Source organism: Cajanus cajan, chromosome 3 (assembly GCF_000230855.2).
Source record: "Cajanus cajan strain Asha chromosome 3, NIPB_CcT2T_4, whole genome shotgun sequence".
Taxonomy (NCBI): Eukaryota; Viridiplantae; Streptophyta; class Magnoliopsida; order Fabales; family Fabaceae; genus Cajanus; species Cajanus cajan.
This window is the reverse complement of record NC_138519.1, coordinates 16,271,031-16,298,638: the sequence shown is the minus strand read 5'-3', so window position 1 is coordinate 16,298,638 and position 27,608 is coordinate 16,271,031. Positions and strand designations below refer to the sequence as shown.

Genomic DNA, 27,608 nt, shown 5'->3' with positions numbered 1-27,608 from the left:
ACGTAAATTTTTTACGAACATAATCCGTCAGTATAAAGGAATATCCATCAGAAATAGAATTTTTGACAAAATTTCGATGGATGCAAATTTGTCAAAAAAAGGGGCGTCAGGAAAAAAATATGTTAGAGATGATTTAATCCGTCAAAAAATTTTGATATATAATTATGTGGTAAATATCTATCGGTAATTACCAACGGATATATCTATCAGAAATTACCGACAGATATTTTGTCAGAAATTTCGTCAGTATTGTTTGAAAATCTTTATGTAATTTCGACAGATCAATCTGTCAGAAAATTTCTATTTAATTTTAATAAATTTACTAATGTAATACCCCTCATATTTGACCTCTCAAGATCTCCATTCCACGACACTTCACTTTTCAGCGTGCTTTATCATCATTCGCACACTTTCTGGGAAACTTCCCAAAAGGTTACCTATTCCTAAATTACTCTAAGTCAAGCACGTTTTATAGTTCTAATGAGATAAGCTACCAAAAAGTATATGCATCTTGTTAGTATAAGTAGTACAAATTAATTCCTTTAAGTCGTCCTTAACTAAACAATCTCATATTTGTACAATCTTTGGATCTCTCTCATTATGGTGTGTTCGAACTGTTATAAAAATATAATAATATATATAATAATTATGTTAACCAATAATAATAATTATATTTTATTTAATTAATATTTATTTGTATATATACTTACTTTTATAATTAACAATGTACTTATTTCTATGTAAAATTAATATTGTTATACAATTTAAATTTACTATAATTTTAAAATTTTAAACAATAACTTACATATTTTAAAATATTATTTTTATAATTTATAATGATAATATAATTTATAAAATTATAAATATTTATTTATTACATATTTATAAATTAAATTTTAACATTTTAAATAAATTATTAATTAACTTAATATATTTATTTATCTTAAATCTAAGTTATAAAATTCAAAAAATGTATTTATCCTTGTTTTATTTTCTAATTATCAACCATTAATAAAATAATAATTTAAAATCTTATCTAATTATATCATAAAATTTTCATATCAAATTTAAAACCAGATATTAGTTATACAAAATTATTAAGATGATATAGTAAATTGTTAATAAGATTCTAGTTAAATAATTTAAAATAATTAATTTTTTACTATATTTTTTATCAAATAATTTATTCCAGAGCTAATCAATTTTTCTCTATATTAATTATTAGTAAAATTTAAGAACTTTTAATTAAATAGTTGGATCAATGAAATTTAACATACCTCATGAGTTGTTGAGTGAAGTAATTAACTTTATCAAGAGTTACTTTGTGAGTCATTTGATTTCTCTCTCTCTCTCTCTCTCTCTCTCTCTCTATATATATATATATATATATATATATATATATATATAATTTACTAGTCTTTTTTATGTAACAATTTATTAGAATATATATATAGATATTTAAAATTTTATTGATCTTTTTTAATATATGATTGTCAATTTTAATCATCTCTATTATTATCGAATGGAATATTAAACATTTTCGATGATGCAATTTTTGATGGAATATTAAATATTTTTGATAGATCAAATTTTCGACGGAATATTAACCATTTTCGATGGATATTCTATCAAAAATATTTTGTCAGAAACCATGAAAATTTTGACAAACCATTATCCGTTGGAAAATTTTGACTTAAGCATTTGTCGAAAATTTTCGTCAGAAATTCTTACATTTTCGATAAATATAAATTCGTCAAAAATATTTCATCGGTAATATAACTTTTTTTACGAATTTTTTTTTTGTCGGAAATATAAATTTTCTAACAGATTTGCATCCATTGAAAATTATCCGTCGGTAATATAACTTTTAATACGATTTTTTTTTCCATCGAAAATATAAATTTTTTGACAGATTTGTATCCGTAAAAAATTATTCGCCGATAATTTACATTTTTCTTGTAGTAAATATACTACTATATTGGCATCTGGTGTTAATTGAGACAAAAATGATTCTCTCTTCTCACATTTGATGTCATTCAATCTCACGCTTGATATGACTATTTATACCCAATGTCACCAATCCTGCACCTAAAATGATGAAGTTGAGAACCCATGATTTTTAACCGCGCCACAATGATGAGATATTGTCCGCTTTGAGCCTAAGCCCTCACGATTTTACTTTTGGTCATCACCCAAGAGGCCTCTCTAATATTGGAGTACGTGTGTGCTTTTTAAGTTGTTATTTTTTCTGTTATTTTATCGATGTGGGACTTGTTTGTATCCTATCAATCCTCCCCTCAAACAAGGGACCTAACCTTTCATGCAGCATAATCTGTCTTTATATATCATGAGTTATGAGGGTTGTTACCGCATCCAACCTTGCCGCTCTAATACCACTGTTGGGGTTATTTTATGGTATTTGTTGGTATTTGTTTGAGAGGATATTTTATGAGGGTTATTTTTATAAGGTTATTTCACACACAACTCCACAATGATGATATATTGTTTGCTTTGGGCCTAAGCCCTCATGGTTTTACTTTTGGTCATTATCCCAAAGGTCTCTTTGACATTAGAGTATGTGTGTGTTTTATAAGTTATTATTTTTTCTCTTATTTTATCGATGTGAGACTTGTTTGTATCCCAATACTCGACACCATGAAAGGGCACCTAGTGGGTTAGTAGTTTTTGCACTTATCTAGAAATTCGATTGCCTCAATCCACTTGAAATTTCAGCAAAAATCCAACATGCTACAAGATATACCACATATATTTAGCTTGTATAGGAGTCAACTAAACCTCCAAAATCAACATGTAGCCAAAGATTGACAATGATCATCATTTTCAACTTAATTATATACAACTTCAAGAAAACCCACCACTTATCAATCATCTCATGAATTCAATCTCCATTCAACTATAATTAAGTGATTCCAAGTTTCCAACCATCAACAATCAACAATGAATCAAATACAAAACTTTTTTTTACCTCCAAATCGAAAAGAGAAAAGAAGGAAGAACTTCTAATTTAAGATTTCTAACTCTGAAAATTCGAATCTAAAATAATTAAAAAAAATAATTATATAACAACGAACAGAATGTATAAAAAATATAAATAAAGTAAAATTAATAATAGAAAATTAGGATTCATAACTTTTTTAATTTTTTATTATTCTGAATATTAGTATTTGTAATAGATCCAAAAAGACGAAACGATGCATTAGAGATACTTATATAAAATTTAAATATTTAAGTGATTAATTTAAATAGAATATATATTCGTTGTAATCACTTTAATTTCTATAACGATGTATTTTTATGAATTACACATAAAATAAAGTAATTTAATATTGGTTTGATAGAAAAAGAACCCATATAATGTTAGCATGTAATATTTTTTTAATGTAACAAAAACCTTATCAAGATGTTAACTAAGTGGAGTTAGTCTCGATATCTTTAAATAAGATATCAAATTTAAATTTTATAAATAAAAATATAATTAATAAAAATTATTTTATAAAAAATAATTAATCAAATTTTTTAACAAAAATTTATCATTAATAAAATTAATAAATATTTTGTCCTAATAATATAATTACTCACCTTTCTTCTTCTTTTTTTTTTAAAAAAAGGAAATGATGGAAGAATTCAAAATATAAAATCAATTAAGGAATGCTTCCACAATCCTTGTGGACTTGTGTTCTTGGACTGTGGCTACGATATTATATCAAGTAGAAAAATCGAAAGGGTCAACGCAGAATAAAAAATTTAAAGTAAATTTCATTAGTCTTCTATATAACCAACCTTGTCTAAATCTATTTGATTCAGTTTAGGTTACCTTGCCATTAAAAAAAATTCCCCAAAACTAACCTATTACTATTTCTTTTCTTAATTATGAATAATAAATTAAATGTTTCTTTATTTTTTATTATAAGAAACAACTTTTAGACTTTAAAATTTATTCATATAATTAAATTTCTTTTATAGACTTCATTTATTGTTTACTCTATTTTTTATATCACTTATAATCAATATTAAATATAATAACAATCACTTAAACTAAATATTATATTTAAAATAAAATTTAAATTTATAATAAACTTAATTTAAAATAACTATATTAATTATTTTTCTTAATCTGTATCTTATTTTACTTATAACAAAAATCCGAGGATAGTATTAAATAATTAGTTAGAAATTTCAGAGACTTTGTACAGTTATACTCCATTAACAACATATATTTTTTTAAGCACAGTCCATGGTTTTGGTATGGCAACTAACAAAAGAAAATAGAAGTGATGAGTAGCTAAAAACTAAAATATAAAGAATGTAAAATATTCATAATAATAGTGAGTTTTATTTGGCAGAGAGGGTAGTGGGTCATTGTCATGAATGGAAGCCACATTATTTAAATTTCCCCACTTGCTCGCATGTTCAATTGAGAGAGACAAATCAATCAAGTCTCGGTCTCAACTTCAACCAACCAAACACAACTTGCATGAATGCATCACTGTTTCAACTTTCACGGGACAATAGTTGTACCATTTCCACCAAGGCAACTACAATTATGAATCATAATTAAAGTATATATTTCTTTTTATCATCAAAATGTACTATTTTAACTCTTTACTAATAGATTTTGTATGTACACCCTTATAAGGTGTATGGGATAAAAATAAAGAAAAAAATAAGTAATACAATGAGAAAAAGGAGAACAAAATGAGATAAAAATAATAAAATTTTAGCTATATATTCAACATTTTCCTAGAATTAATGTATTAAGTAAATAGGAAAACAAGAGACTGCAATATCAAACAACATTTTCATTCCCTAAGCATCTAGGCATTAAGTTAAAAGTATTTTGAGAATATTTTTTTTAATGAAAAATAGTGTATTTTTTAATAGATTTTTTTTTTAAAAAAGCTCTTTTAAATTTATATTCAATTAGATTTTAGGTTAAATTATATTTTTGTCCTTTATCTTTTATTTTTGGATTAATTTAGTCCTTCTAAAACAACAATAATTTTTTATTTTATGACAATTTTGAATTAATTCTTAACTAATTTGAGACGTGAAATGACAGAACCACCTAACAATTGACGAACGGGAGGGTCAATGGTGATGCTTCCTTACTCCAAGGATCATGGTCTCATCAAGAACTCCTAGCCTCCAAGACGAAATGGACATCCAAATGAAGGAAAGATGTGTTTGAAAGGAAGCTCTAAATTGGCTCACTCCATGGATAAATGAAAGTCACTCAAGGGTTTACTCACTCAAGGAGGAGATAAGAGTAAGGTAGGCTGAAAATAACATAGGGACTAAGGAAGGGATGTTGAGGTACAGGTTCATCAATATCATATATTTCCAAAGTAATCACAAGGCGGGAGGGCTAGGATACTTATAGAGGGAGGGAAATGAGCTAGGGTTGCATTAGGAGTGCATGGCCAAGTAATGCAAGCTAAATGTACTCAAATGCATCCTAAATGAACCCTAGATGCAAATGTGACTCCTTTCCCCCTAAAAGACTAAAGTACCCTTTAACCTAAAATAAGAAAAGAAGTGGACTTTGACCTCACAAATCAAGATTTAAGTCCTAAAAATAAATCCAAGTCTAAGTGCCTCATAATACAAAGACTAAAAATAATACATAAGATAAAATGAAGTAATAAATCCTAATCTACTAAAAATCAATGGTCATATAATCATGACTCTAGTTGACGTGGCCTCTCCTCCATCTTCGTCTACTCTCCTGACCATGGACTTAGTGATAGGATCCACATGCAACTTCAAGGATGGTCCTCCATCGTGAAACTTGTAACAATAAATTCAATTATATAATAATTATAAAATTCAATTGACGTTTGAATCCATAAGAATTATCATTTTTAAATTTTTAATTGTCTTTTGGACTTATTTTTATACACTTTTCACCATGTTTGTAATATATTTTTTTAATTTAAATTTTAGTTGCGTTCAACAGTTTTCATACAAGTAAATCTAATGAAATGAATTTCAAGTCTTAAATGAGTAAAAAAAAATCTAAAATTATGTTTCAAAATTAAAAACAATTATTTCAAAAAGATTAAAGTGATCTAAATTTAAAAGATAAAGGATCATAATAAATATTTTTAAAAATAAAAAATTTAAATAAATCTAAGAAATAAAATAAAGAATAAAAGTATAATTTTATTTCTGTCTTTCAACTTGCAAATTGAATTCGCATATAGGACTATTGATAGTTCCCTTGAGTTCCAGCTTGATCACACTCTTGGATGTACTATTTGGATTATGATTTTCTTTTGTTAAAAACAAAATCTCAAGTGATAAATAAAAATCTCAACTAAAACATTTTTTTTTAAGAGCAATGCTATTTGGTTTCGTACCAAATAGCACGAAACGCACAAATTTTAAATTACCACCAATGATCTTTTAAATAAATCCTAATTAAAATTCGAAGAAAATATGTCAAATAGAACTAAACAAAAAAAATTAAAGTATTCGTATTGCAGTACGAAAATTGCTTCGTAACAAAGTGTTTTCCTATGCTAAATATTAAGATTCTTAAAAGGTTTAAAAAGGGACTCCAAAAGAAAAATAAGAGTATTAAAATGGTACAGAAATAAGGTTATCTTTTTCTTTAGAATTTAGTTTTATATGCTGGTTTACTATTTTTCTTTGCTAGAAGTATCGCTTTTTATTATTGTTTTTTGTTTTTTATATTTTCTCTAAGTCAAACTTTAATCTTTTTATTCATTTTTCTGGAATACCTTTTCCAAAATTTGGTGCATATCCTACTGTACAAAATAAAGCCATATATCCAATATATATATATATATATATATATATATATATATATATATATATATATATATTGTTAATAAATTTCATATAACCTCTTTATTAATTCTAAATTCTTTACTTGAATTTTAATTAAATCACATAAAAGTTTTTCATATCTGACTCGCATTGCAAAATAAATTTTTAAATAATGATGATGGGCATATAAACTTTAAAAATAAGGTTATATCACATGAACAATTTAGAATCCACTCTTCTAAATTAATTTATTTTTTGACACCCTCTTTTTATAACTCATATTTTCGCCTCTATTTCATGTCTATTAAGTAGTAGTGATTTTGATTTTTATAGTTTGTTTTTCCTATTAGCTAGTCTATTGAAGGATACATCATACTTATCTGAAAATGTTAATATAAAATATGTCTTTAAGTAGAATAAAGATCCTAATCAAACTTACAAAATAACTCGGATTAGGTAAATTGAAAAAAAAAAAAAAAAACCAACCAATAATAGTTAACGAGTCATACTCGAATTTTAAGTTTTTTTTTAATAAGTTATACCTATTTAATATTTTTTTTACCTAACATATTTTTACCTTTTTTTAATAACACAAATATTTTTTAAAATTAAAAATAATCATGTTCAAGTTAAGTAAAACTGTTACAAGTGACAAAACCCACCCTTTAAGCATTCTAATAGTTGTTTATCCAACGTTCGAATTTGAACTAGAGATGTTGAGCTCACAATTGTTGTAAACATGAATTAATTGATGGTGTTTCTAGATAACACGTGTTTGTAAAGAAAACTAAATAAAAAAAATGTATTTATCATTTATATATATACTAATATTCTTATTTTAACTTTTCCTTGTCTCATATGTTGTTTATATCGTGTTTGGGTTTGGCCATATGACCTTCACCACTTTCTCGTACAAAATTGTTGATATCGCGACACATCCTTACCGAAACTTGTGTCAAAATTACCAATCACGTTGGTCACAATCGTTGATATTCGTAATTTAACACTAATTTCAATATCAATAATCAAGAACAAATAATCAAATTCCGGTGTGCGAAGGTACCAGAAAACATATGGCGAGAGTGATAAAAGAATAAATAAAAGATAAAGTAGCACCTCAAACTTGGACAGTAATGCCAATAAAATCAAAAGAAGAAAACAGGATCAAACAATACATACTAAGAATTAGAGCTCTGCCTAGAACCATGTTAATGAAACAACTAAAAGCCAAAACTGAATGAGTATCCAGAAAATATTTCATATTTACCATCCATTTCTTGGGTTAAGTCTCTTCACAGCAATAATCATGCTCACCAATCCAGCCCTAAAAAATTGAACCAAATCCACCCTCTACTAAAACACTATTTGGACAAAATTTTGCTTTCCAAATTGGATGATTATAAGATCTCACTCCAAACAGTCATGGGTCCAAACGTCAAAATAAACATGCACCAGCTGGGAGAAAATTGTTGGTATCTGAATTATCATCAAATAATTTCATGTATTCTATAAAATATGCCGGCGTCAAGCTCATTAACTACATAATATTTCAAATTTATATAAGTCAATAAAATAACTTTATTCAACCGCCTATCTCTTGTTATCCTCCCTTTACCTGTTTATATATGGATGTTAAGACGAGTTTAGTTGGCTCATCTAAGTAATAATTTGAAAGGGTAGACTTACCCAAAAATTAAAATAAAAATATATTTTAATCAAGTTCGATAAGACTGATTTTTAATGGACTGTATCTTTCAGCAAGTTGAAAAAATAGTAAATAAATAACTCAACTATGAAAATATTTATTTTTTCTTCTGAGCATACTTAATTGATATTTCTAATGAGTATTATTGGGATGAGTTGTGATGGGTTTACTTAATAGGTGTAAAATTTTAATAGGATAAGTTGGGATTAAAAGAAACTAAGAATTAGAGCTGCCTATTACTACAAGTGATGGTGATACGCTACGCGATTTAAATAATAGAAAATAAAATATTTTAAAATTATATCTAAAATAACTGGAAAAGTTTAAATAATAGAAAATAAAATATTTTAAAATTGTATCTATAATAACTGGAAAAGTGAAAAGAAGAACAGATATTATTTGATCATTTTGAACAAATCCAAAATCTTTATAGAGGAAACCAATCATTAGTTCCCAACCATGGGTTGAATGGAATCCTATACATAAATCAGTTAATAGAAGAATAGAAAAAGAAATTGCAAAGATATGTGACGCACCATTTTTTAGCAAGAGAAAATTGCAAAGAAATTGAGGAAATAAAACTAGACTACCAAAATATACTTTGACAGTTTTCTAACAAAACGGAAAGATTATAAAATTGGGCATGTGTCATAGTGACTCAACTGTAGAGCTTGTTTCAGCTATGGTTTGGTGATGCAAATCATTACTCACTCTTCAAAATCAACCTTGCCCTTAGAGTGTGTTTGGGAGACATGATTTAGAGTAGATTAGAAGAAACGAGGGATGATTTGTAGAGAATTGAAAAAGGTTAGGTTGTTTGGGAGAGTGATTTGTGAGGATTTGAGGGTAAATAGAGATGGGTCCCATGAGGAAAAAGATACCCTATAAAGAGAGGAGATTTGCTAGAAATTTAAGAAAATGACAAAACCTCGAAAAACTCAAATTTCCTTTGTCCAAGGGATCTCTCGTTCATGTTGACCTTCCCATTGAAGAAGATAACACACCTGGGTCCCACTGTTGAGATTGAGCACAACAGGAAATCAGAAATGCACAAATGACTGCATTTACTCCCATTACCACTTTCAAATGTGGAGTGTGGTCCTTCCTATCAGGAACATTCATAGCATATCCATAGCTGGAGAATAATGGATCAATTGGGGTATTGATGGCAATCACACTAATTTTGCTTTTTGGTAGTGGATGAGAGTGTGGGTGCGAGAGATCGAGCAGCAGATTGGTATGGTGGAAACTGAGGAAATGGAATGGTGGTGGAGGTAGTGGCTTCTGCGATGGAATCGCAGCCAGGCTGTCAGTAAACGAGAACTTAACAACTGCTGAGAACTCATTTCTCCGAATGAAAGTATCTGACTCTGTTGGCTTTGGAGGTGGTGGTCTAAGAGTTAGGTGGGTCGATTTATGGTTTCTCACAATGATTCTATTCCTCCTTGGTTGTACTTGAGAATTGGTGACCTTAGTGCCCAATTGTGCGAGCTGCACCTCCGACTTTGGAAAATGTTTATGTTAGCTATGGCAAGCCGATCAATGGAGTCATCATAGAAGGAGAGTGCCTCTATCTAGTCCATAGGGAGGAGAAACTCGTTTGGAGCTTTGAGGGAAGAGTTCCACCAATCCAATCCTTAAAAATTGAACCAAATCCACCCTCAACTAAAACACTATCTGGACAAAAATTTCTTGTGGCCATTCTGAGCTCATTGTGGCAGAAGCTTTTCAAATTGGAAGATTATAATATCTCACTCCAAACAGTCATGGGAATCTGGAGGCTGATGAGCTCCTGCTATTTGAGTTGATACCATAACCATCTCAGCTCACACTTCTAGGAGTGAACCCTTCATAAATACCAAGTACAAGTTTACAAAAATTCAATCACCTTCCTTACAACAAACAACAAAAAGGCCCATCACTCCTTAACAAATTTACAAATCCAACCAAAGTCGCAAATTATCCTTATGCTATTAACAATATTTTCTCTCAAATTCAAAATACAGTTTTTCTTCCAGGAATCACCAGAGTGAAAACCCTATTTCTTAATGGAGATTTAAAAAAAAAAACTAAAATTTACAGCAAGGCCCAATTCTAGAATTCAGACATTCATTGGGTCCAGATCAAATTCAACTGCGATGAACCAAAGATCACCACACGAGATGAGAAAAACCAGCCAAAAAGTGGAAGGGTCTCAAGCCTGTCATACAGACAGACTAAGATACATTTCTACGGCAGCCAAAATCTCCATAAAGTTAATAACTTGGAAATAAATCTTGAAAAATAATTAGCTCATTCAGATATTAGGAGGAAACAAATTGGTATCACATGCAAGTCAAGAAGCAGAAGCAGCTTACCTGTATTGGAAGGACTCAGCCTTAACCCTGTTGCTCCAGCAAGCACCTATCAACAAAACTCACCCCAAGAATAAGAGAGTTTGGGTTATAGGTTTCAGATGCAAGGAAACAGACAAACTAAGACCCAAGAGTAAGCCTAAGTTTGCAAACTGAGTTGAATGACGGGGCATATCGTAGTGATTGCAGAGTAGTGGTAATTTCAAAGACAGTTTTGATCTTATAATTTTAAGTTAATCTCTCAAGTTGCTAACTGAACGCGCATAATGATCTGATGATTCATTTGGTTATTTGCTCTAGGCATCTAAACTGTCCTAATGGTATCAATAGAAGTACATTGCACAGCTAGTGACTTCAGACTTCAGATAGTGAGTATAACAGAAACTATAGAGCACATAAACATGCTAATGTTCTTATTTCTTGATCATATCAGTAAACAATGGCTTGGTACAGGAAATAAAAATATAGGATATATGACCAGAAATAAGCAATCAGCTAATTGAAAAAGCATGGGAGAGTAGTAATGAAATAATGGGACTGAAAACTATGTCCTATCCACACATCCCATCTTAACGCAGAATGGCAAATTCTATGTAATTAATATTAAATGAAGTATTTACATATTTGAATGATAACATCCATACATAAAATGTTTAGGAATGACAATCAACAAATATTGACAAATTACTAGTAATTATACACATGATGGAAGCTTACCTGAAATTGGAGATCCTGGGAACTAAGGTTAGTGAAACTCCAAACTTAATAATCAGCCAATAGTCCAATGAATAAAAGGGAGTTCATAACTGAAACAAACCACATTAATCTGAGGCTTTCATCATGAAATAAAATTAAATGACCATAGTGGAAGAATGGAGAAGAGGAGCTCTTTCGAGAAGAATAGGACTTCACAAAAGTATAATAATAATCTATTAAGATGACATAGTTAACAAAATGCAGCAAAAACAACAATAGAGGGCAAAGAAAGTTCAGTGAGGCATTTGCAGAAAAGTAAAATCAAGAAGAAAGAAAAAAAGTTTGCATTGATATTAATGCATGCACTTGTCCTAAAGGTTAATTGATAAGAACATTACATTGACAGGAAATGAACCAAAAACAACAGAACTATCACCATGATAATGCATCTCCTGACACAGACAAAGTTGCATCAAATTATGGTTTACAAAAAACAAATTACATTTTATTCTTGTAATTCTGACAACAATTATGGCCCAACCTAACTAAAACTTTGTCTATCCCGTGTCACAAAACAGAAATAGCTCCAGCAGAACGAGAGCTCTCCCATACTTCAATACCCTCAACATCTTCCCTACTAACAAACAACCTATCCCCACCACCTTCAATCTTCTTTATAACCCCTCTCTCTGAATCCTCCCTCTTATCCACAAAATTCCTCCTATAAAACCTCTCAGCATCATCACTCTCACTTTCAACATCACCACTTTCTACCCTGGACCAAACCTCTAACTCTCCTTCTCTAGCCACAAAGAGTTGCCCCTTATAACAATGCACCACACTATTCCTCACTTCACCATAACTCACCAAACTAGGGTTCTTCTCCTTCAAATAAACCCAAGGATCCTCCTTCAAAAACCTCATATCCGCCATAGCCAAATCCCCCGACTTGGAACACAGCTTAAAAAGCAACAACCCCTCCACGTCAACATCCACGTCAGCAAACGAATCCCCGAACCTGCTGCTCCGTCCCGAGCCAGGCTCGTGCGTCTCCCAAACCACCTCCCCGGACCTCGGGTCCCACAACCGAATGTAGCCGGAGTAACCGAACGCGCCGCCGGTGACCGCGCTTCCGACGAGAACTCCGGTCGCCGGAATCCACGTCAGCTTCCCGGGAACGATGTTCTTCGCCTGGTTCCCCGATTGGCGACCTAACTGCGAATTAATCTGAAGCCTCGCCTTGTCCACTTCGAGAATACAATTCTCTCTGTGAGGACAATCGAAAGACGCGAAAACCGAATTCTCCGACGCGGTTATCGAATTGACGCGCGCTTTGAAGATTCGAGGATCCAAGGGATCGGTCCAGTGGACCGATCCGACGTGGCGGCTGCCGGAGAAGTTGTAGAAGTGGAGGCCGGCGTCGGAGGTGGAGCCCACGGCGGCGATCTCCGGCCAGACCTTGCAGATGGAGTCGATGTCGTCGAGGTGCGTGCGGACGGTGGCGGAGTGGGTGAGGTTGGAGTCGTAGCCGGAGATCTGGCCGCCGTGGGCGATCCAGACGGCGCCGGAGTCAGCGGCGGCGAAGGAGGAGGGGAGGCCCTCGGAGGCGGGGCGGATGGAGGCGGCGAGGGCGGCGTCGATGCCGAAGAACGGAGGAGGGGCGGTGGCGGCGCGGAGGTGGGCGTCGATGCCGTAGAAGAGGGCCTCCTCGGCGAGCTCCTGCTTGGAGAAGCGGCGCGCGGTGGAGGGGAGGTGGGAGGTGCGGAGGAGGGAGAGGAGGACGGAGAAGATCTCGGGGTCGCGGTCGATGAAGACGGGGCTGGGGTTGGCGGAGCGGCGGTTGGAGAGGGCGAAGAGGAGTGAGTCTGGGCCGCCGGAGCGGAGCGTTGTCAGCGTCGTCTCGAAGAGCTTTCCGCCGACGTTTAGCTTGACGCGCTCGCTCGGCGCGTTGGATTCCGCTGAAGTGCTCTCTTCTTCCATCACAAGGGGATCCCAACCAGGTGACACTTCTCTTCTTTTTTTTCAACGCTTTTTATTACTTACATTACAGTAGCAGCTTCTTTGTCTCTTTGTTTCTTGTTTTTGTCACTTGTCAATGCCGGAACGCAACTTGAACGTGTTAGGGATATACATTTAATCATGCACCACCACTCACTCTTTCATTCCTACGTAGACATCTTACTTTTACGATCATCAAAAAGGAGTTATCAATTTGGTTCTTAAATTTTATAAAAGAAAAACAAGTTTCTTAATCTACTTTTAATACTTTTTTTTTAAATTAGTTTTCAACATTTTTTTTTAGAGTATATTGGTTTAGGATTTTAAAATATTTTTTTAAGTAAAAAAAAGTTCGCTAGTATTTAATTAAGATTTTATGTCACTTAAAAACAATCTAGTGATATTTAATTTAGATTTTCAAGATTTTTTAAAGAGCTCATTAAAATATATTAATATTCATTTGAGACTTTTTACAACTTAAAAATAATCAATTGGTATTAAAAAATGTAAGGATTTTAAAAAATTGTTGTATTAGGGAGATTTTGAAAGATTTTTTAGTGATATCTATAAATATCAAATTCATAAAACAATCTCATCTAAACTCATCAGATTTTGGAAGATTGTTTAAAGTGACTTTTCAAGTGCTCTAAGAATTTTCAAAGAGTTTTTCATCTCTTATTTTTCTATACTCCTATCTTCACTAGTGTTCATATATAATACTATACTACTATTTCTATTTTATTCTCCTATTTGGTGAAATTCTAGTACGTAAATGACACTGTCATTGATTTGCTATATTTTTTTTCTCTATTCTCTTTAATTGAGTTGTTCTATTTAGTTGAATTTGTTCCTTAGATATATAACACATAAAACCTTTGAATTTCAACCTTTTAGTAGTAAATTTTTTTATAACACACATCAAGAAAAAGGAAAGGTGAAAGTTGAAATTGATATAATGACTTTTACAATCAACTTAGATTTATTAGAACAATATATATATATATATATATATATATATATATATATAAGATGAATTTGAGTTAGGATTCTTGAATAGAATGAGATGAGAATGAGTCTTAGTTACAGGAAGAATCCTCTCAACACAAAATCAATAGCATTTCTTAATATACAAATCAACAACCTCGCGAATCATAATCCAAAATGGAAGACCAACAACATTAAGCAAAATTGATAAGGATAATGAAAATATAAAAAATCACTAATTCATAATCAAAACTACAAGCACACAAAATGATATCAATGTTTTCATATAAGTAAAGATAGATGTTCGACGAGCTATATAAGTGTATAAAACAAACAAATAAATAAAACACATAAACATACACATGCACAGAGGTTGGAGTATGGATGCTTAAGTGTATTTATATTCACTTGATGATCTTGTGGAAACATATTGGACAATCAAGTTAAACTATACTTAGCTTATTTTATAATGTGTTTAGGGAGATGGTTTAATAGAGAACGAAGAAAATAGGGAAGGATTATCAAGGAATTAAAAAAAATGTGTTTAGAGAAGATCATTTAAGTGAATTTGTAAGAAAATTGTGGTAGACCCATGTAGATTTAATTTCATTACTTTATCAATAGATTTGTGTGAAATTTTTAACAAAATAGATATTTGGATAAGACTACCTTACATTATTGTCTAAATAGTTAATTAGTAAAGGGTAAAAATGTAATTGTCTAAATAATATATTTTAAATAAAAATCTATCTATATAAAATATAATTTTAAAACAACTACAAATTTCATACATATTTCATATCAAATCAATTCTCACATATTCTCATCCATTCCCTTCAATTCTTCTCCCTCCCCTAAATAAAGCATTAGTGTCTCAACAATACTTTAACCAATTTTAATCTTTTCATTTTTCATGAAATTTATTTTTAGTCTTACAATAATATTATGATTGGTTTTAACCTGTCAATTATTTTTTGTTATTATTTTTAGTCTCTCCTATCAAGCATCATCGTTAAGTGATGATGTGATAACTGTTGTAAAAAATGAGTTTAAAAATTTGAAAGGAAAAAAAAGAGAGAAAGAAGGTGATGTATTAAGCAAAATCAACAACATTTCTTAATATACAAATCAACAACCTAGTGAATCATAATCCAAAATAGAAGATCAACCACATTAAGCAAAATTGATAAGGATAATGAAAATAAAAAATCATTGAATTCATAATCAAAACTACAAGCACACAAAATATCAATGTTTTCATATAAGTAAAGATAGACGTTGGATGAGTTGTATAAATGTATACAACAAACAAATAAATAAAACACACAAAGATACACACACGCATGGTGGTTGGAGTATAGATGCTTGAGTGTATTTATATTCACTTAATGATCTTCTGAAAACATATTAGACAATCAAGTTAAACTAGACTTAGCTTATTTCATATTTTACAAGACTTTTTATCATAAAGTTTTAATGTCTTTATTATCATCAAAATACTTAGTGGAGATTTAGACATTTATCTTTGATTAATATGCAATCGATCAAACACTACTTGAAAACGGCTATTCTGCTCAGAAATGAAATAGTCCAAATATTCTTAGAAATTATTGCTCCTATTTTGGTTCCAACAAAATGTATTGTTTGTTTATATGTATAACTAAGGTTGGATGCATAAATAGGTGATTTACAACAAAATGTACAAGGGTACTGGGACAATTACACCTAAAAGATTATTTTTATAATTTCTTTTTTGCCCTAATAGAAAAATAGGTGTTTCCTTAAGAATTTTTTTTAAATGAATGTAGAAAGTTATAAGAGATAAAAGATATAATAAATTGGTTTTAATTTTACCACTTGATGAAACTAGTGGAGGAGAGACTTGATGCTTCTCTTTAGCTAGCTCCATTGATACTTCAATCTTCATCCATAAATCCTTAAGCTTAAAAGCAAGCTCAAAAATGGTGGAGAGACAAGAGAGAATGGCACGCCTCTTCAAGGTGATAAGCAAGATAAGAAGTGATAAAAAAGAATGGCTCAATCCAACAAGGGGGTGAATTGGATTTAATGACACTTAAAAAATTTATCAGAGTTTAAGGACCTTAATTTCTTTAAAACTCTTCTAAAAATAATTTCCAATGAAGTATATTGAACCTCTTAGTATATGGGAATGACTCCTATATAATTTCTTGATTAATCTTTATTAAATTAGCTTAAAGAACAATTAATAACATATTAATCAAGACCATTTATTTTAACATTCAAATAAAGATTGTTTAATGTAAGAGATAAGGATGAGAGAAGAGTGCAAAGTATTTTATCCTGGTTCAGCCACTCAATATGTGACCTACATATCCAGTCCTCAATTATAACCTAATCAAGATTTGTTCCACTCTCAATGAAGAAGTTTTACAAGCATACCACACATGCACACACTTCAACATACAAGATATATCCTTTCTTGCACCTAAGAAAACACTTCTTGTAGAAATCCACTACAAGAATTCCTTACCAATTGAGAAACCTACTCAAAATTTTTACCACAATGCACAAAAAGATTAAAGGAACAAATTCACCTAGAAGCTGAACAAATCAGACTGTGAATTCTTGACCAATCTTAATTCCTCTATCCAAGAATGTAGTGATGATGATGATTCCTCTCAAAGCATTTCACAAATTTTTTTACTTCTTGGTATCACAAAAAAAACACTCCAAGAAGATCACAAAGATCAAAAGTTTATCACAAAGATTTCACAAAATCAATTATTCTCTTCTCTTTTTGTTTTTGAATGTGAGAACCATTTTTATAAAGTTTCCAGACCTAGATAATTGATTATTTTTAAGGATAATCGATTATTTTATTCTTCATAAATTCTGGAAATCACTCAAGAACAGAATAATCGATTATTTTGCAGGATAACTGATTATTCCAGAGAGCACTTTCTGGAATAATCGATTATTTCACAGATAATCGATTAATACAACAAGGTTTCTCAACCTCTTGAAAAACATAGTTGAAATAATTGATTATTGTAAGTAATAATTGATTATTTTGAGTTAGTTCTAAAAAATTCAATTTCACTCATTCAGAACCTTTCTAAGTTACTTTTAATCATCATCATACTCACTTTTAAACAATTAAAATTAAGATTTAACTCATGCACAAAGCACAAACATGCATAGAAAATAAAATTGACCAACAAAGCAACTCAACACATAAGAGCACATAAACTACTCTTATTACATTTGGTATTCATTCATGGTCTTCATGTCTTCTCTTTTGTTCTCATCAAAGCTTGTATCCTTTGTTATCATCAAAACTCTTAAAACTTGATTCATCATCCATGAATCTCAACAAGAAGAACTTGTCACAAGGAGGATTTCCTTAATAAAAGTTCATTAAGGAGTAGATTCTCCTAAGAGAGAATTGAGAGCTTGTGATAGAGAAATTTGAACTCAATTTCATTCAATACTCACAAGTGTTGAGTTTGTACATGGAGGGTTCAATTTATAGAGTTTGATACACTAGTGCAAAAATTGGATTTAAAATCGGACTTTTAAGATCGGTTACAAGGTAATCGATCTTAAAAGTGACGCGGTGGCAAATTTGTAAATAACATGAACACTTTTAAGATCGGTTAAAATTTAACCGATCTTAAAAGTACTTTTAAGATCGGTTATAAAAGAACTGATCTTTAACCGATCTTAAAAGTGGCACTTTTTAAGATCGGTTATAAAATAGCCGATCTTAAAAGTACTTTTAAGATCGGTTATTTTATGACCGATTTTAAAAGTGCTACTTTTAAAATTGGTTATTTTAGAACCGATTTTGTATGCAGTATACAAAATCGGTTCTTCAATAACTGATTTTAAAAGTATCGTCAGAAATCTTTTATATTCCCCTCTATTTTCATTCTCTTTAATCTTTTCCTCCATTCCTTTTTTTAATCTGTGACGCTGTCATTTTCTAAAGTCTCCAATAAGGTAAATTTCGTTGTCGTTTTTGTTTTCATTTTCGTATTCTCATGTTCTTGTTGTGTCTCTTTTCGTTTTCTCATGCTTTTCTCGTCTCTATTTTCGTTGTAGGCTGAGTTTTGGTAAATTTCGAACCTGGAACAGGCCGTTCTGCAAGGAGAACAGGCTGTTCTACGAGGAGAACGGGCCGTTCTCCAAGCAGAACGGGCCGTTCTCCAATCATAACGGGCCGTTCTCCAAGTAGAGCAGAACGGGCCGTTCTCCAAGCAAAGCAGAACGAGCCGTTCTCCAAGCAGAACGGGCCGTTCTCCAAGCAGAACGGGCCGTTCTCCCTTGAGAACGGGCTGTTTTACACGGAGAACGGCCCGTACTGAAATTTAATTTTATGACCTTTTGATTAGACTAGAACGACCCGTTCCAGTTTAATTTTTTTCCCAGCCAGACTTTTAAGATCGGTTATTAAACAACCGATCTTAAAAGTTAACTTTTAAAATCAGTTGTTTAACCGATTTTAAAAGTCTAACTTTTAAAATCGGATCTTTCAAAATCGATTACAGAACCGATTTTAAAAGTTAAAAATAACCGATTTTAAAAGTATTTTTTCCACTAGTGATAGCTTGTGGTGTAAGTTAAGCTAACCATGGTTGCATGTAACCTAGGTTAGGTTAACTTGTATTCCAAATTGCTAACTCTAGTTATAGTTTAAAATTTTAATTTCTCTCCTAAAAAATGTCACTATCCTAAATCTAGAATAGCCAATAGAATCTTGCCACATGGAAAGTGCCAAGAAGCATGACTCATGTTAGCATCCTAGATCTATAAGAGTCAATGAGGACTTCCCATATGACAAGGTACAAAAAGTGTAACTAGGTGTGACACATGTGACCTGTTGGAGTTTGAATGACCATGTGAGCATCTAGTCTAGAAGTGGATGTCCATACTACATGGGCCACATGTTCATTTGATGCTTTCATGGACCACTCAAGCCCAATAAGCTCATGTCTCATTTTCTAGTTACACCCCTTGAGTACAATTTACACCCCTAAAGATAAAAATTACAAGGAAATAAATTTATACACTAATTGATCCAAATATACAAGGTCAAAATTAAGAAAATATTTACAAGGAAAAATATTTAAAAAGAAGCAAAAGTAAACTACTAAAAGTGACCCAAAACTTAAGAGCTTGAGGCTTCTTCCTTCAACAACTTGTTGAAAGTAATCATTAGTTTAGTAGTTGTAATGATTATGCTAGGTAATTAGAGTTAACTTAAGCTAACCTAGATTATTCTTAAATTAGGATTAGCTTAACTTGCTTCATAAGCTTCTAGACAATTAACTAGACTTCTAGAAATTTAACTAGAGCTGATTAGCTTAATTACAAGATAGCTAACCATGGTTATACTTGATCATGGTTAGTCTAGCTTGCACCACAAGCTAACTAAACTTTATATATTGTAGTTTTGACCCATTTTGTACAACTTTTGAGTATTATTGGAGTTTGAAGAGTTATTTTCTCTTTAGAATTCTCTCTCACAAAAGCTTAAATCTCTCTTTGATTTACTTCCAATTCTTTTATCCTCTTTCTAAGAGTGTGGTGAAATTTGAAGTAGTTTATTTTCTTCCTTGAAGTAACACCACTTAAAGAGAGTCATTCACCATTGAAGGTTTTAGAGGTTTCTTCCTCCATTAAGACCTTGAAGAAACTTGAGGAGTGTCAAAAAGGAAAAGATATCTAGAAAGAAATTTGAAGAAGAAGGTATAACCATCTAATTCCTCCTAAGGTTTCCATCAATAAGTTTCTAGGTTCATCACTTTGTACATAGAGATATTTTTTTTGTAGTATTGGTAATAAAACACACATTAACATTTTCAAAATATAAAAATGCAAACAACACAATTGTAAATTGTAGAAGTTTAGCTATTTTGGCTTTTTTTTTGTCATAATATATTTTGTAAAAGCTTATAATATTTTTCTTCTTTTAAAATATTATAAACTGTTTTCTAAACCCAATAAAAAAAATAGATTTTTCCATTGTATGAAACAATATTAAATGATGTGTATGTGTATGATATATATGCAAGATGTTAAATAAATATATTGAATTGTCATGGTATGTTATGAGTTGATGTAAATGGGGCCTAGCTTATGAGAGGTGGGATCCTTCATCTGGGATCATGAAAGAAAAATATACACAAAAGTAAGGTTGAATATGTGTGAAGATTTTCATAAGCATTTTTGATAGACACATATATATAAGATCAAAAACTATTTTGTCCATAAAGTAAATGCAAATGTAGAGAGTAAAGAAAACTTGTATTTTTATACTAGTTCACTTAACTTATGTTATGTTCAATTATCTTTGAACTCAAAGGGTCCCACTGCCACTTGTAACTCACAAGTATTTTAATTATCACTTTTTGCTTATACGTAAACAACTATTTACAATATTCTTTTACTATCCCCTTTAGGCTCAAGGTAAACTAAGGTAAAATGTTTACAAGGATTACTCTTAAAGAAAGGATATCTAAATTAGACACACTTAAGATATAACTTGTTAAGGGAAGGATAATTGGATATCTATTCATTCAATGGAAGATAAATTATAAGGTTTACAAGATCTTTGATTTAGTCAAAGATTTGGCACAACTTGGGCATGTAAAAGCTTTCTCTAGAGCTCTTCGAAACTTTTTGAACATATACAACTAATGTGCTATGGGAGACCTTCAAGAATTGTTCTAACTTTCTCATTAAATCATGGTTAATTTTACACTTTGAAACATTAATGTTTTGTGTCGCAAAGGTTTCACATCTCTTGGTAGGAAATTTTCTTTTTCTAGACACTACGAGAAGAGCTATTTTTCCTATATTACTCTACGTGCGTAGACCATATATAAAGGAAATAAAATATACAAGCATTTATAATCATAACAAACTATCAGAACACTTATTAATGTTATTTTTGAGTGTGTATAAACTTGTTTTAAGGCATGAAAAAGTTGAGACAACATTGGACTTACATAAGTTGTCGGGCAAGATGCATAAAGATTAATATTTACTAAATTATTTTACGTGTTTGATAAAATATATTTATTAAGATATAAACACAAGGTCTCTATAAATCTCTTGTTTGATACATATTTTCTGCAGTGACTTAACTCAAGTATTAGTCCATTAATGTCATTACTTTGTTATCATAAAAACTTGAGATATTTAACGTTTATAAATGTCTTTGGTTCGATAATCTCTCATTCTTTTTTGAGAATGACAAACTTATTATTTTGATAGGAGATATATAACTAAACATGCATTAAAACGTATATTTAGAACAAGATAAAATCAAGATATAAATTCTACTGAGACATACAAATATGAGTTAGACTCCCCATGAGTCAATGCATTTATGTAATTATGTATTATGATATTTTTATTTTATTTTTAAAAACAACCTAAACATCCTTTTGATGGTGATGCTCTAAATGTCACATTGAAACTCAAAGAGGCAAAAATTATTATTTTTTGTTTGATAAGGTAGTACATATAATTCCTTTTCATTTGTTAGATTTCTATAGGAATAATGGTACCTCTAATCGTGCCTTTATGTCTAAATCAGAGATCAAACCCTGATCTTTGATTAAGGAACATAAATATCAAACAATTTATACTAACAACTTTTAGTGTGAAAAAGAAAGAAGATGAAAAGGAAAGCAAATAGTAAGAAAGGATATAAATTTCAAACTTAGCATAACACTCCATGTAACATCAACAAGCCTTTATTTACCTACTTATGGGCAGGATACAAACAATATTACATACATTTTTTTTTATTAACTTTTAGCTTCCAAACTTGGCCAAAACACAAAGAGGATATTCTTCTTATGTTGGGCAATTCCTGGTAGCATAACACTCCATGTAACATCAACAAGCCCTTATTTACCTACTTATACTTATGGGCAGGATAATATTACATAAACTTTTATTTACTTTTAGCTTCGGAACTTGGCCAAAACACAAAGAGGATTCTTCTTATGTTGGGCAATTCCTGGCAACACTTCAGTATCGATGTCTTCTTTTTTCATTCCTTTTGGCAATTCCCAATCAAACAACCTAAGAAGATTTGCAAGAATAAGATCTAATGAGGCAATTGCCATAGTCATGCCAGGGCAAATTCTACGACCAGCACCAAATGGAATGAACTCAAAATCTTGCCCACGAAAATCTGTAGTATTATTTAAGAACCTCTCGGGTAAAAATTCTTCTGGGTCTTTCCAAGCCTTAGAGTCTCTATGGATAGCCCAGGCATTCACGTACACTAATGTCTTGGCTGGAATTTCATAGTCACCTATAGTACATGGTTCATTTGTTTCTCTTGGCACAAGTAGTGGTGCTGGTAGATGCAGTCTCAATGTCTCTTTTATCACCGCCTTGAAATAGGGAAACTTTTGAGTATCATCTTCATCTAGAAAATCTTTTTTACCTCCCAAATTCCTTATTTCCTCTTGAACTTTCTTCATCACTCTTGGATGTTTTAGTAGTAGAGTCATAGCCCAGATTGTTGTGGCAGCAGTGGTATCTGTTGCTGCTACAAGCATGTTCTGATGAAAGACATCGTTAGTTGTTAATTGTTCCAAAATGGATTTTCAACAAAGTGTTTCTGTACATAAACTTCTTTAAAATATTTATAGTAAAAAATATGAAAAAGATAAATATATTAAGTTTCTTCACAAGATAACACTAATTTATACAAAAACTAATTTGTAATATTTTTTAGAAATTATGAGACGGTTTCATAAGAAGAATTTATTATTTCATTTTTTCCTTCCTAAAAATGTTTATTGTGAAAAATTTTATCCAAACAAATTCAAATAAAATTTTTAAAAAAAATTGACAATTTAAAAAGCAAAGAGGAAAGGAACTCCGAACCATGAACACCGCTTTGATGTGATCATTTTCGAGATCTACAGAAAATGAACGCTGCTTCTTGAGTTGAAGTAAGACATCTATTAAATCCTCGTTCTCTGGAGGCTTCCTATTGGGATCCATGTGTTCATCAATGACTTCTTGGTAGAACGTATCCAACTCTTTGAAATTCCGCTCAAGACGAGCATGGAGTCCCGTGAGTTTATCAATCCAACCTAAGAAAGGAACAAAATCTGAGAAAAAGAAGATGCCCATCATTGCTTGACACTCGTTGAACAACTCATGGAACCTACTTTTTTCTGTTCCTTCATCTTCGTACCTGTAAGAAATAAGAAAATTAATACATAGAAGAAGGAAAATACTCTTCAGTCTTCACACTATAAGAGACTCACTTTAATTGTTTTGATTTTTTGGTTTGTTTTTTCAAATACACTAAATACAAGACATGGCTCTTGGAAAACATGAGTGCTTGAATCAAAAGACTACTAAATATGTTATGAATTAATATATTTTTTCGATACTAAGAAATATTCTCTATTGCACACATGAATTAATATTTTTTTTTGTAATTTATTCGATAGATACTTAATAGTTGAACATCTCCTCTCATTTTAAAGTTTCTGCCTATATATGTAAGAATTATGATTTGAATTCCAACTACTTGGTTAAGCAAAAAGAGAGTTTCTGGTTACTCACACAACCCAAATTGGTGAATATCAAAATATATGAACTAAATCAAGTTTCATTAAATACTCCATTAAACCTCCTTATTTAACAATACCACTACTACAATTTAATTCTTTAGTAATATTTTTTATTTATATTTATTAAAATGTTACTATATATTGAATAAATAGATTATTTTATAACATTTTTTTAAAAATATTACTATAAATAGAGTAATATTTTTTATTTTAATGTTACTCTTTTTAATTATTTTTAAAATCAGTCTTATATCGAGTAAAAAAAGTGTCACATAAGTTATTTTGTAACATTTTTTTGAAAAATGTTATTATAGATAAGTAATATTTTTTTTATTTTAATATTATTTTTTCTAATTGCTTTTAAAATCAAAGTCCTACATTGAATAAATAATATCACATAAAAAGTATATTTTTCTCATATCTAATTATTTTTCATAATTAAAGTCGCTCACATTGAGTTAATGAATAATCCATAAAGAATATATATATAACCATATAGTTATACTTAAGATAAATGAACTTAAATATTTGATATATATCTAGTGGTGACTAATTAAAAATATCTTCAACTTTCTCTTAAAAAATTTGTAGGAGTTTAGGAGACATAAAATATAACAATTGATAACAACATCTATATTAAAATTAATTATTATTTTATAAAGTTAATAAAAACTTAACATCATTAAAATGTTATAAAAATATCGATAAAAATGTTATTAAATTTTTTTAACAATATAAACTATATATAACATTTGATAATATATTAAAAAATTAAATTAGTATAAAATAAATTATTAAAATAATATTTTTTAAATATTGCTAAAACTTGTTAATGTTATAGGGTACCTTCTCCCAAAGGCTATTCTGCATATAATACTGCTGGTGAGGCACATGAGTGCTTCACTCAAATTTGTAGCCTTCGAAGAAGAGGCATGCATGGATATTTTCTTTATCAATTGCTTAACCTCAAAGTGTCTTACTGAGGAAAAGCTAGACACACGCATGGAGCTAAGGAGATGGACAACACAAATCTTTCTGATTTCTCTCCAATAACTATTGTATGGGGAGAACGCAATGTCAACCCCATCATAGGACAATTTCTGTTGGCCAAGTAACTTAGGTCTCCCACAAAACACGAGGTCATGGTCTTTCATTACCACTTTGGCAAGTTCAGGAGAGGAAACAACAATTGCTTGCCTTAAACCTAGTTGAAGGGAAAATAGAGGCCCATATTTTTTTGAGAGTTTCCATAGCTGAAGATAAAGATCTGAATTATTTAGCTGATGAAGATTCCCTATGATGGGAAAGCCTCTAGGACCAGGTGGACGGTGTCGATTCTTCAAGGTTTTAAGGTATTGGAAGAAGAACATGAACACAGGAAGAACAAGGCACACAATTAGAAGTGTTGACACCATTGTTGTGGCTTATAATATGTTGATCGTGAATTTTATGCGGGTTATATAGGGGTATAAGCATGTTAGGAGAACGTGTACTTATAAAAATCTAAGAGCACTAGCTAGGAATTGGGTATAAGGCTGGCCAATGGAGAAATATTTAATTCTGATACGGATACAAATAATAATATAAATAATTATATACAATTAACCTTTTTTTTGTGAAAAAAAACCCTTTATAATACACCAATGAAGTTAAACAATACAGTTAACCTTTTATAATTAAATAATACGATTGATATACATGTTACTTGATTGATGAGTAAATATAAATTAAAGCAACAACACAAAGCATCCACCAATTATATTCTTCATTTAATTTCATCTGTTTTGTCACATTAAGTAATTATTATGAAATAATAATTTCCTTGCGATTTCGTAAACTAGTCCATTTGAGAATATTTTAACATAAAATGAATAGTAATTAAGAATAACTTAGACAAACATTTTAATTTTGTTTAATATTTTAAAACTAATTTTATCAAAATTAAAATTTTACCTTAACTTCAAAATAGATGGGCTTTTAAATTATGTTCTGTTTGAAAGATTTTAAATTAATTATAAATAGCGACCCACCACAAGCTTGACTATGAATGTTCACACACTCATTGTTACTCTACTCATTCTCCTAGTGATTTAGGTATTGGAATATTTACGTGTGATTTTCATTGTCTATCCGCATTATTTGGACGTTATACCTTGCTAGTCATAAAGTTGATTACAAGTTCTCTTAGTGAATATATTTATAGAGTAAAATATCACTTTGATTTTTGACTTTGTAAGATGTTGTCAAAGTAATTCTTGAGTTAAGAAAAATGAAATGTTGACTTATTATTGATAGAACTTGACATGTATGAACCTTATGAAAATTGTAAGTATATAATGAGTTGTAATGGAAATTATGTCGTGATATTTCTTTGTGTGTTTTATATATAGATGTTTTCTTTTTTCATTGTACAATTTGTGGATGTTTTAAGTGAGGAAGATCCAGTTATGAGTGACATCTAGAATGCCGACAGTTGAGTTGTGGGTGTACTCTGATATTGTAACATTGTGGCAGAAGATTTTTAGGACATGAATTTTTAATATGTATTTTGAGTTATACTTATTTTTTTGAAAATAATTTGTAAACTCTCATGTTTTATTTTCCAAGTTTTATTTTTAATTATTTGGATATTGAAGAACATTTATGAGGTTTTACATGGATCCTTTTACCAATGTTAAAAAATTTATTTATTTACATTATTACAATATATGTGTTGGAGTAGTAAAAATATCGAATTTGGATCCTCTCATGCAATTTTCTCTCTCCAGCCTCTCTCCTGCAACATTAATAGTCATGTGATATATCTAATGGCTCAAATTTAATCTTATAATTAATATAACTTCTTAAATAATTAAATTTGAGCCATTAGATATATTTAATAGTTATTAATGTTGCAGGAGAGAAGCTGGAGAGAGAAAATTATAGGAGAAGATCCAAATTCAAAAATATCACATGGTGCACCTACAAATTAAAAGGAGACAAATTATTCATAAAAAAGACTGTTAATACATATATCTAATATTGGAAGAGAAAATATTACAGTTCTCTTTAATTATCATTTACATTCTTATTATTTTTTATCTATTTTCTCACTATTGTTTTATCACAAAAATTAAAAGAAAATATTGTCATTTAAGCTCCTCCTGAATTAGTCATGTCTTTATCTAAAATGACAAGCAAATTACTAAATAACATTTCAACTAATGAATTAATTAACAAAATTAACGTCACACTGACAACAAAAATTACTTATTAAATGATGAAAATAAAAGTTAAAAATTAATATATATATATATATATATATATATATATATATATATATATATTTAATTTAAGAACTAGTTTGACAACTTCTTACAAAGTCACGAAGAAAGGGGATGTTTCACTTTTTTTCACATGGAAACAAATAAGAAGGCAAAAAATCAGTACTTCCGTGAGAAGATCGTCAGAAGTTCAGCA

At 30.4% G+C, this 27,608-nt stretch overlaps 2 protein-coding genes across 2 annotated transcripts; both read right to left on the bottom strand.

The window, feature by feature from the left end:
- Positions 1–11,889: 11,889 nt before the first annotated feature.
- Positions 11,890–13,734, bottom strand: LOC109790260 (BTB/POZ domain-containing protein). Its single transcript, XM_020349377.3, has one exon. It carries the CDS (start codon positions 13,546–13,548, stop codon positions 12,136–12,138), a length of 1,413 nt encoding a protein of 470 aa, XP_020204966.1. The 5' UTR covers positions 13,549–13,734; the 3' UTR covers positions 11,890–12,135.
- Positions 13,735–22,282: 8,548 nt separating this feature from the next.
- LOC109790261 (cytochrome P450 83B1) lies at positions 22,283–25,612 on the bottom strand. The gene is made up of 3 exons (XM_020349379.2): positions 24,996–25,612; positions 23,449–23,764; positions 22,283–23,120 (listed from the first exon to the last, which is right to left on the bottom strand). Exons 1-3 carry the CDS (start codon positions 25,562–25,564, stop codon positions 22,512–22,514), a joined length of 1,494 nt encoding a protein of 497 aa, XP_020204968.1. The 5' UTR covers positions 25,565–25,612; the 3' UTR covers positions 22,283–22,511.
- Positions 25,613–27,608: the final 1,996 nt, after the last annotated feature.

What these genes read in the sequence shown, in the direction of transcription:
- LOC109790260 (XM_020349377.3), bottom strand. Translation starts at nt 13,548, where the DNA reads ATGGAAGAAGAGAGCACTTCAGCGGAATCCAACGCGCCGAGCGAGCGC.
- LOC109790261 (XM_020349379.2), bottom strand. Translation starts at nt 25,564, where the DNA reads ATGGTGTCAACACTTCTAATTGTGTGCCTTGTTCTTCCTGTGTTCATG. An exon ending in AGAATAGCCTTTGGGAGAAG is followed by an intron (nt 23,765 to 24,995) that starts GTACCCTATAAC and finishes TATTTCTTACAG; the next exon opens with GTACGAAGATGAAGGAACAG. An exon ending in ACATCAAAGCGGTGTTCATG is followed by an intron (nt 23,121 to 23,448) that starts GTTCGGAGTTCC and finishes GTCTTTCATCAG; the next exon opens with AACATGCTTGTAGCAGCAAC.